Source organism: Denticeps clupeoides, chromosome 19 (genome assembly GCF_900700375.1).
Source record: "Denticeps clupeoides chromosome 19, fDenClu1.1, whole genome shotgun sequence".
Lineage (NCBI taxonomy): Eukaryota > Metazoa > Chordata > Actinopteri > Clupeiformes > Denticipitidae > Denticeps > Denticeps clupeoides.
Genome location: NC_041725.1, coordinates 18,901,188 through 18,911,636, shown reverse-complemented (window position 1 = coordinate 18,911,636; position 10,449 = coordinate 18,901,188). Strand labels below are relative to the sequence as shown.

The 10,449-nt window shown below is 47.0% G+C and overlaps 2 protein-coding genes across 3 annotated transcripts; one reads left to right on the top strand and one right to left on the bottom strand.

Annotated features, from left to right (window-relative positions):
* Positions 1-929: 929 nt before the first annotated feature.
* Positions 930-6,810, top strand: uchl5 (ubiquitin carboxyl-terminal hydrolase L5). Its single transcript, XM_028962284.1, has 11 exons — positions 930-1,120; positions 1,397-1,460; positions 4,047-4,152; positions 4,259-4,384; positions 4,478-4,539; positions 4,699-4,829; positions 5,064-5,127; positions 5,413-5,515; positions 5,772-5,885; positions 5,960-6,058; positions 6,375-6,810. The coding sequence occupies exons 1-11, from the start codon at positions 1,045-1,047 to the stop codon at positions 6,417-6,419; spliced, it is 990 nt and encodes a 329-aa protein (XP_028818117.1). The 5' UTR covers positions 930-1,044; the 3' UTR covers positions 6,420-6,810.
* Positions 6,811-8,377: 1,567 nt separating this feature from the next.
* LOC114769356 (regulator of G-protein signaling 21-like) lies at positions 8,378-9,807 on the bottom strand. Of its 2 annotated transcripts, XM_028962293.1 has the most exons (5): positions 9,605-9,807; positions 9,473-9,538; positions 9,327-9,388; positions 9,081-9,247; positions 8,378-8,932 (listed from the first exon to the last, which is right to left on the bottom strand). In XM_028962293.1, exons 1-5 carry the CDS (start codon positions 9,691-9,693, stop codon positions 8,738-8,740), a joined length of 579 nt encoding a protein of 192 aa, XP_028818126.1. In that variant the 5' UTR covers positions 9,694-9,807; the 3' UTR covers positions 8,378-8,737. The 2 variants fall into 2 exon arrangements, with proteins under 2 accessions (XP_028818126.1, XP_028818125.1); XM_028962292.1 differs by having other exon boundaries at positions 9,473-9,807.
* Between the last annotated feature and the right edge of the window lie 642 nt (positions 9,808-10,449).

Genomic DNA, 10,449 nt, shown 5'->3' with positions numbered 1-10,449 from the left:
AATTCTGTGGCTGTGGACTTTTAACTTTTAATTTTCCTTAAAGCTCAAATGTGCAATTACAATGTGTGATAATGTAATGTTTGCGTCTCAGTGCAAGATAAGATTTTTTTTAATTGACGTATCAACAACTACAACATTTATTTCTTATTTAGCCCAAAATCACGTACAGTATGTCTCAATGGGCTTTGACAGGCCCTACAGTTGACACCCCCCACACTTGACCCTTCTGCACACAAGGAAAAACTCCACACAAAAAAACTCTAGGAGAGAGAAAAAAAAGAAAGGAAGGAACGTTGGGAAGGAGTGATACAGAGAGGGACCCCCTTCCAGGGTAGAGTGAGCCTGCAAATGGTGTCAGTGCAGGGCTGGGGATGATATAATAATAAGTCCTACGGTTGTAGGGTTGGAGAAGTCCAGGATGTAGTCAGTGTCATGGTCTAGATTACGTGTCCATAATGATGTTACTGGTCCATTTGAAGATCCCTGAAGCTGTAGTTGTAATGGTGGTGGTGGCTGTGGTGACCCTCTGGTTTGTGTCATGTTTTGTCCTTGTTAAGCAGTTGTCAGGAACCAGGATTTATTTGCTGGTCTGATCACTGGGGTCTGCCAGTAGTCTGGGTGCTTGATTCCGTGTCTCGGAGAAAAACTAACAGAAGCAGCGGCAGATGGTTGCACTGTACGACCGGTACTGAAATATGTGGTTATAGTGGTATATTGGGGCTACAGTGGCCCGGTACCCTAACTAGGACAGCCTAACTAGGGTGAATTTAACACTGTCTGTGTCTAACAGGGGGACTCTGTGATAAAGTGGACTTTATAATTGACACTGCGTCAAAATGAAGTCTTTATGAGGAAAAGTTTTTTTTTTTTTGTTACTGTATGTTTATCCGTTCCCGGGAGTCTAGCTCTATGCTCCGCGCCCGGCTCTAGTGCGTGTGGCTCTATGCGGCGGCGCGTCCAGTCACACCGACGCGGGCTGGCGGGCTCTCGGCGACACGCTTCTGTCTCACGGCGCGGCGCGGGGAACCTCTTGGCGAAGCGGAGATGTCGGGGAGCGCGGGAGAGTGGTGCCTCATGGAGAGCGACCCCGGCGTGTTCACGGAGCTCATCAAAGGCTTCGGTGAGGCGCCGCCGGCGGCTAGCGGCTAGGCTAACGTTAGCGGCGCGGAGCTAACGGTGATGCCGCCTGCACCTGCGACAACGGCCCCCTCCGGCTCTCCCCAAACGCCGGAGCCAAGTCTCGGCGTCCCGCCACCTCGTTTTCTAACTGGGCTAAATGTGAAGGACGCACACCCGTGTGCCCGCGTAGCTAATCGTACGCGCCGGGAGTAATTTCACGGTAGCTCGCCGCGCACCGAGTGTGCTGTAAATAAATCCCGCTCTTCTCTTGTCGCAGGGTGCAAAGGAGCCCAGGTGGAAGAGATCTGGAGCATGGAGCCGGAGAACTTCGAAAACCTGAAGTAAGGACATTTTGAGTTTGCGTGTGACGGTAAACCGAAGCGCAGCGGTCGAGCAACGTGACTCGACTCGACTTCTTTAATGGCTGCCCGACTGGGCTGTATTAATGACTGGTTCTCGTTTAAAAGCGGCTAGAATTCACCCTTCTGACCGCTGTGCCGTGTCATGTTTGTTCCTTGCCCTCAGTTTAAGGTCCCCTGACATGAAAACGTCACTTTGTGAGATGATTTAACACAGAAGCATAGAAGATTCTGGTTTAATACGAGCTCCCCCAGACTGTCTATGGTGATGGGTGTAAAGAGCGTTTTGGTCGTTCTGCTTCACCTTTCAGAGAGCGGCAGCTCAGACGGTCGTATCCGGAATTTGTCCCCTTATGACGTCATAAGGGGAAAGGTTACCTCCCGTTTCTCATGCTTCCAAACATACAACGTCTGGTCAAAATGAATAGATTTAATGTCAACCAAATGTAAACCGTACATAGGTGTCACAATACTCTTTATTGTGGAAATGTGAGAAAGTGAAGGGATTCTGGATCTCTATTTCTGGATTCAGATCTCAAACCTTGTAGAACAAATTGTCTGATTACACTAGTAGCAATGTTGTGGAATTCCTGTTAATTTACACATGAAAATGCATGTATCTACTGTATCGATCTAAATTTAGCGCTGTAATACTTGGATCCTTTTAAAGATCCGGCTCATGCTGAGTCATCAGTAAACTGATCCGGGTGCGTAAGTCACTTGAGTCAGTATTTCCGGGCAGAAGGACCAGCAGATAGTAACGCTTACTCGGATCTCTGAGCTATTCCGATTCGGTTACGGTTCCAGCCAGAGGAACCGCCGGATGCACTGACTGGTTAGTAGCGCTAACTCGGATCTCTGAGCTATCCCGATTCGGTTACGTTTCCAGCCAGAGGAACCGCCGGATGCACTGACTGGCTATTCCGATTCGGTTACGTTTCCAGCCAGAGGAACCGCCGGATGCACTGACTGGTTAGTAGCGCTAACTCGGATCTCTGAGCTATTCCGATTCGGTTATGTTTCCAGCCAGAGGAACCGCCGGATGCACTGACTCTGGACAGTAGCGCTAACTCGGATCTCTGAGCTATTCCGATTCAGTTACGTTTCCAGCCAGAGGAACCACCAGATGCACTGACTCTGGACAGTAGTGCTAACTCGGATCTCTGAGCTATTCCGATTCGGTTACGGTTCCAGCCAGAGGAACCGCCGGATGCACTGACTGGTTAGTAGCGCTAACTCGGATCTCTGAGCTATTCCGATTCGGTTACGGTTCCAGCCAGAGGAACCGCCGGATGCACTGACTGGTTAGTAGCGCTAACTCGGATCTCTGAGCTATCCCGATTCGGTTACGTTTCCAGCCAGAGGAACCGCCGGATGCACTGACTGGCTATTCCGATTCGGTTACGTTTCCAGCCAGAGGAACCGCCGGATGCACTGACTGGTTAGTAGCGCTAACTCGGATCTCTGAGCTATTCCGATTCGGTTACGTTTCCAGCCAGAGGAACCACCAGATGCACTGACTCTGGACAGTAGTGCTAACTCGGGTCTCTGAGCTATTCCGATTCAGTTACGTTTCCAGCCAGAGGAACCGCCGGATGCACTGACTGGTTAGTAGCGCTAACTCGGATCTCTGAGCTATTCCGATTCGGTTACGTTTCCAGCCAGAGGAACCGCCGGATACACTGGCTGGTTAGTAGCGCTAACTCGGATCTCTGAGCTATTCCGATTCGGTTACGAGTCCAGCCAGAGGAACCACCAGATGCACTGACTCTGGACAGTAGCGCTAACTCGGATCTCTGAGCTATTCCGATTCGGTTACGAGTCCGGCCAGAGGAACCACCAGATGCACTGACTCTGGACAGTAGCGCTAACTCGGATCTCTGAGCTATTCAAATTCGGTTATGCTTGCCGGATCTCTGAGCTATTCCGATTCGGCTATGTTTCTGGCCAGAGGAACCGCCGGATGCACTGACTCTGGTTAGTAAGCGTAACAATAGACAACCAACTTTCCTTCTCGACTCACATCAGCAATCTTTCCCGCTCATGTAGATTCCTTCTCTACAATATCAGACAAATCCGCCCTTATCTGTCAACCCAGGCCACCCAGATACTGGTTCAGTCCTTAGTAACCTCACGACTGGATTACTGTAGCTACCTTCTAGCCGGTCTACCTCTATGTTCTTTCATTTACATTCACATTTACAGCATTTATCAGACGCCCTTATCCAGAGCGACTTACAGTCAGTAGTTACAGGGACAGTCCCCCCCTGGAGACAGTCAGGGTTAAGTGTCCTTCTCAGGGTCACAATGGTAGTAAGTGGGGTTCGAACCCGGGTCTTCTGGTTCATAGGCGAGTGTGTTACCCGCTAGGCTGCTACCACCCATCTATGTTCCATCCGACCTCTTCAGATTGGGGACATATTTCATATTAATAATCGGTGTAAAATTTGCACGTTGTCCATTCGAGACTGTTGCTATGACACTAGTCTTTACAATCCATAATCCATCTTGAAGACGTCAGATATACTTTCAGCCCTTCTGCTCATCGACTGTTCCCTTTCATTCCAGACCAGTTCACGGTTTGATTTTCCTGTTCAAGTGGCAGCCAGGCGAGGAGCCAGCAGGCTCCATCGTTCAAGACTCTCGGCTCGACCACATTTTCTTTGCAAAGCAGGTGCGAATTTCTGCTCTATTTCTGAATCCGATTTGGAAATCAGTTTCTTCTGAGTGTTTCATGTCCTGTGATGTCATGCCTTTTATCTCTTTCACCTTTTTTTAAGGTTATTAACAATGCCTGTGCAACTCAAGCTATTGTCAGTGTGTTACTGAACTGCACTCATCCCGACATGCATCTTGGTGAGACGCTGACTGAGTTCAAAGAGTTCTCGTCAAGTTTCGACGCTGCAGTAAGTTTTTATTTCAGCTGCTGGAAGCGTGTAGGACCGTCTGTGAGGTTCCAACTCACCGTTGTCCTGTCAAACTTCTCTCTTGCTCTTCAGATGAAGGGTCTTGCTCTCAGCAATTCGGAAGTCATTCGACAGGTCCACAATAGTTTTGCCAGGTTGGTGCTTCATTAAAAAAAAAAAAAAATCTGTTGTGACTAAAATATTATTTACTGAGATCCCGCAACTGAATCAGAACTTTCTCCGTCTTCTCTCTCTCTCTCTCTCTCTCTCTCTCTCTCTCTCTCTCTCTCTCTCTCTCTCTCTCTCTCTGACAGACAACAGATGTTTGAGTTTGATGCGAAATCGTTGTCAAAAGATGAAGATGCATTTCACTTTGTGAGCTACGTTCCGGTTAACGGCAGATTATATGAGCTAGACGGACTTCGAGAAGGGCCCATAGATCTCGGTCAGTCGTGCCTATTAAATATGCAAAAACAATTTTTTTGTTTTGTTTTGTTTTTTTTAACAAATAGAAATCTATCATCCATTTTTAAAAAATAATATATAAATATAAATTTTAAATATGTACATATAAATTATATGTATTAAAGCACCCCCATATCTTAAAAAAAAAAAAACTTTTATTTTAGTGTGTGCAGCACCCTTTCTCAGCAATTTGTTTCATTTTTGTACTTTCTAGGTCCCTGTAACCAGGATGACTGGATAAGCGCAGTCAGACCGGTTATTGAGAAAAGAATACAAAAGTGAGTGGTCTTTCTTTTCCTGATACACCGCGGATTGGGTGGGTGGTAGTAGCCTAGCCGGTAACACACTCGCCTGTGAACCAGAAGACCCACGTTCAAATCCCACTTACTACCATCGTGTCCCTGAGCAAGACACTTAACCTTAAGTTGCTCCAGGGGGGGACTGTCCCCTGTAACTACTGATTGTAAGTCGCTCTGGATAAGGGCGTCTGGTAAATGCCTTAAATATAAAATGTGAAATGGATTATTTTGTTGTCTTCAACCTCTGACCGCTCCGGCTCTCAGATATAGTGAAGGAGAAATTCGCTTCAACCTGATGGCCATCGTGTCCGACAGGAAAATGATCTACGAACAGAAAATCACAGAGCTGCAAGCTCAGCTCACAGAGGTAAATATGGCTTTAAGGAGCTAGTTCTAGTGATTGTTTTTTGGGGGTTTTATGTTCTGTCATCCTGTTCATGATACAACATGCATGAGAAGGAAGTTATGGTTTTCTACCAGAAGGTGGCAGCATGTGCTTATTTTCCAAACCTTCTTAATCATAAGAAGGCCGCATCTACACTTTCCTGCATCTTACATCACTTCAGTCATTTTGTTTAATTGGAGTCAGGATATAAATTTTTCCTGATTCATGCTGACGTTAGGAGGAGCCGATGGACACGGACCAGAGCAGCAACCTGCTCAGCTCGCTGCAGTCGGAGATCGCCAAGTACCAGCTCCTGATCGAGGAGGAAAACCAGAAGCTGAAACGATACAAAGTGGGTCCCCGTGCTCCGGCGTTGCGCCTGCGGAGTGACGTGCCGGTGAAATAACCCATTTAACGTGCCCTCAGGTTGAAAACATCAGACGGAAGCATAACTACCTGCCGTTCATCATGGAGCTGCTGAAGACGCTGGCCGAGTACCAGCAGTTGATACCGCTGGTCGAAAAAGTGAGAAATGTTCACGTCCGTATTTTATTATATAAGCCAAGCTCAGTCATATGTTACGTTTTGTAAATGAATTTTAAAACAACGGCCATATGAGGAGTACTGATTAATAATAATTATCATTATAAAGTCGTTGTCGAGGAGCTTTTCTCAGTCCTGGTGACGTGAATGAAGGGAGTAGTAACGTGTTCTGTGATCTTTCTTACTCATACCGCACCTCCACGCTCTCAAGGAAATGCTCCTTACGGTTAGTCATCAGGCGGAGGTGGAAAAATCAGCAGATCTTTAAATAGGTGTCGTCGTCTCCCTTTCTCTCCAGGCGAAGGAAAAGCAGAGTGCCAAAAAGATCCAAGAAGCGAAGTGACGGCGCGGTGTGGTCCATTCATCCCCTTCACTCGTGTCTTCTGAAACCCCCACCATCACTACAGGGTTGTCTCCAGTGTTTCTGTCCGTCAGTGCATGCCAAGAGATGCTCAAAGAAGCCTGTATTTTCATATAAACTCCATACGTGTGCACGAATGCTGTGGTTTTATTCGTTTGTTGACTACTGAAATTGATTTGACTGTGTTGTCATTTTTTGGCCACGCCCACATTTAAAAACTCAAGATTTTTAAATGTTCTTTCGTGGCCTGAACAACGGTGTCTTTACAAAAAAACGTTTAAAATCACCTTGGACAGCAGTTATGTAATCACTGAAAAACTGTAGGCAAACTATTGGAGTTGGATAAATGGGAATAAAGTTATTTATTCTTGGACGACTCCTAGATGTGAATTTGTCTTCGATTTTCTTTACTATTCATGGATTAAACCTTCAATGACGTTCTCCATTCGGAAAGCAAATCAGACCCATTGGATTTAAGACCAGCCTCAGACTAAAAGTGTTCTCTTCTACAGGTGTTAAGTTTTTGTAAATGAAGTCCTTGAAAAGTCGCCCGGCGGGGCAGGTCCATCGTCATTGATCCAATTCTAACGCTATTCTAGCAACTACTAATGTAGTTGGTCCCGTGATGAACACAGGATGGAACTGCCTGTGTGGTGGTTTGGTTTTTAACCCTAATCGGCAACAAGCAGACAGTTACTAAAGCGTCACCAAACTCCGCCTCCCTCAATTTCAAGCATCTTCACAGCCATACACAGCTTCCAAGACAGAAATAAGCTTTTTGCAAGTGGAATTCTGAACTGCTCAGCAATTTGGGGGTTTGTGGAATGTTGTGGTAAAAGAGCTGGGCATAAAAATTTGGGACGTGAGCGCACAAATACAAAAACTAAAATTTCTTACGCATCTTAGCAAGGTGTTTGGTGCATGTAGGTTAAACTGTCTTTCCACAGGACGAAAAAATGTCGGCATTAACTCACGGTTCAACATTTGATCAAGTCCTTATCAGTGCTTCAAATGGAACGACCAAATGTCTCATGGTTTTAATGAACCGTGTCCAAACGCGATATACAAAACCCTGAATGTGCCTGTGACTTTTCAGGGGGTTTGGTTAATGTTTATTGCACTAATATGTTTTTTTTTTATTCATAGACAAATTATAGATTTCTTTCATATGCCAGGAAAGGTGTGATGTTGGTCTTAAATTACATTTAAAGTGGTCGTAAAAAGGGGGGGGGGATCCTCTGCTAAGGGTCGGTTTCCCCCTTTTTCTTCTTTTATTTCTTTGTTCTTTAATGTTGTAAATTACAAACACACTTCACACAACCTTCCACCTGAACATTACCGCACTGAACAGGATACGTTTCCTGTCCTGTGACGTAACATTCGTCAGATGACGAGATTTCACATATTTCATCCTGCTCATGACTTTCTAGTGTCGGGCTGAGACCAAATCTGATTTTGGCGACATGCAGCGTTCCTTCGGTTTATTAATTGCTGTACGGAACCTTTTGTTCCGTACAGGTACAGCAAACCTGGAAAATGAGATCATCAAAATGAGGATGATGCTCGGAACTCTTAAAACTTTAGAGTCGTGGCACAGCGGATGGAGTTTCTCCACAATGAAGAGGGTTCGGCTATTTTTGGCCTGGAATGGAGTCTGGCCATTTCGCCGTCTACCAGCAGAGATTTACTGCGACTGTTCTTATTCATTTGTGTAGTTTTTAGGTCACATGACTTTTCTACTGTTGCTTTTCAGGCGTGGGTTTTCTACTCATGCTGGTTAAGGGGACTGAAGATGTGTATTGGGTTCAGCCATGCCTGCCATCACAGCGTGAGGAACCTGCAGAAGAAGAAGAAGCTCCTGTCTTGTGTCAAATATGACCACCATAAATCACTTCAGTTTTATTTTACAAAACTGAGAAAATTGTGCAACTACAGCATGCATACCTCTTTTTTTTTTTTTTTTACATTTTTACAGTCCCGCTGCTTTAGGTCCAGGAAAATAATGAAATAAAATGCACAAAATAAAATAATAAATAGTGTGAATTCATGCAAAACTGGACATAGGAAATAAATAAGACATAAAATACAGTAAAAAAAAAAAAAACCCAGTCAAAGTAGTCTTCTGTAGGTCAGAATTAGTGTCGATCCAGATCTGCAGAACCCGGTTCCAACGCCCTTCGAGAGCTTTAATAAAGCACGGTATGAAAGTACCACATTGTGAGGATTAAAGAAGTGGATGAAAAGCTCCTGAAACGTCCTCAGCCCAGAAGAGGTCTGAGGCACGTGCTGATTTGGTCCATTTAACCTCCGCGATGCGCCACGCTCCTCAGTGCGGCTGTGCGAAGGTTTCCGTAGACGTCCGACTCCAGGAACCGCGGGTACGAGTTGTTCTCCATCAAGGTGTAGACCCTCTTCTGAGCCGGGAGGAAGCATGAGATGGTTGGGTGTTGAAGGCTCTTCTGGATCGTGTCCTTCGTCATAAAGTCCAAGTTGATCTGCAGAGCATCGGTGGTTTGTTTTAGTGAAATGTGGGCACCATGACAGGGACCTTGGTGGCCTGGGATTCGAACCCGCAACCTTCCGATTACGGGTCTGCTTCCTTACCCGCTTGGCCACCATGTATGTGACATTGATGTTTCTCACCTCCTGAGGCGACTCGCTTTCGATGAACTCCTCGTAGATCCGCTTGGCCTTGGCCGCAAGCTTTCTGGACGACTTGATGCGTTTGAACTCCTCGCAGGCGAGCCAGAATTCCACGTTCTCCTCACAAAACTCCATCTTGGAGAAGATCTTAAAAGCAACCACTCCATCTGGTACGAGGGGAGAAGGTCTGTGAGGTCCAAGACACGATTCCGAAAGCGTGGGCCGAAAAAGTGCTACGAAACTTACATTTGTGACCGAGCAGGACGTCCAGCGACTCCGCCCACTGGTCCAGCTCGTCCGTCGTCGGCCTGTCAGAAGATGAGGAGGAGGACGTTGTTCAAGATTCGCTTTGGATCTACACTGATGCTCACAAGCACGAGATCTCAGCTTACATGCGGGGTCTCCGGTGCAGCGCACTGTTCTTCAGGAAGTAGCCGAACCTCGACCAGCTGGTCTTCCTGAGGAAACGGGGCGGCGGCTCAGTCGGTGTGAATGGCGTGAATGCCGTAAATGGTGTAACCCACCTGTCCCGCGTCTTGCACGCTGAGCCGTTGCAGGCCTTGGCGAGCGTCACACACGACATGTCCCTCCCGCCCGCGTCCACGGCTCTCATCTTCCGGAAGCCCCGGCGTGGAAATGCGGCGGCCGTGCGCCGCTGCCGGCGGATTTATACGCGCACACGCTCCCGGATGTGCAACCCGATAGGCTGCTCTGTGTAAACGTTTGACTTGGCACACACACACACACACACACACACACGCACACACAACAGGATCTGGAACTGGGCGTTACGGCACGTTGGACTGAGAGGCCCTTAAAGGGCCGACCTTTGGTCTGGCTTGTCACCAAGTGGCATATTTATCCCCGATCGAGCCGATGATAACGCAAATAAGTACATTAAACGTGCTGATATATATTTGGAGGGTCTCGTGATGACGCAACGTGGGTTCCCAGGGCGAATTCAGGCCGACCACACTGCGCCCTTTCATCAAAAACCGGTCCGACGCCACTTGCGCCTTCTAATAATAGACACTCTGTTCTGAAAATAGTACAGAATGTCTGGAACTCACAACCGATCGGATTGGACACGCCTTTTGGAAAATATGAGTGTTCGGATTTTTTCGATTAGCTCTCGTTCGGCAGCGTCACGAGTGTCATGTAGAACCCTGTTCCGAAGACACGCTCGAGAACATCCTTTTCCAGGGAACAGTTTGTCTTTCCCGACTTTTGTCAGCAGCCTCGGCCCAGTGAGCATATATGCAGTCGTTTGAGCAAACGCTTCGGAGGAAACACGGCAAACACCGCAAGAAAAATGAGTCTGGCGGGTGACACCGTGTGACATAACTGGACGCGCGCTCACGTGGCCCCG

Bases quoted from the DNA above. Each gene is read 5' to 3' on its own strand.
- uchl5 (XM_028962284.1), top strand. From the start codon at position 1,045: ATGTCGGGGAGCGCGGGAGAGTGGTGCCTCATGGAGAGCGACCCCGGC. The intron at 4,385-4,477 runs GTAAGTTTTTAT...CTTGCTCTTCAG, and splicing joins CGTCAAGTTTCGACGCTGCA to ATGAAGGGTCTTGCTCTCAG. The intron at 5,128-5,412 runs GTGAGTGGTCTT...TCCGGCTCTCAG, and splicing joins ATTGAGAAAAGAATACAAAA to ATATAGTGAAGGAGAAATTC.
- LOC114769356 (XM_028962292.1), bottom strand. From the start codon at position 9,693: ATGAGAGCCGTGGACGCGGGCGGGAGGGACATGTCGTGTGTGACGCTC. The intron at 9,248-9,326 runs GTAAGTTTCGTA...CCCTCGTACCAG, and splicing joins CGTCCTGCTCGGTCACAAAT to ATGGAGTGGTTGCTTTTAAG. The intron at 8,933-9,080 runs GTGAGAAACATC...GATGCTCTGCAG, and splicing joins AAAGCGAGTCGCCTCAGGAG to ATCAACTTGGACTTTATGAC.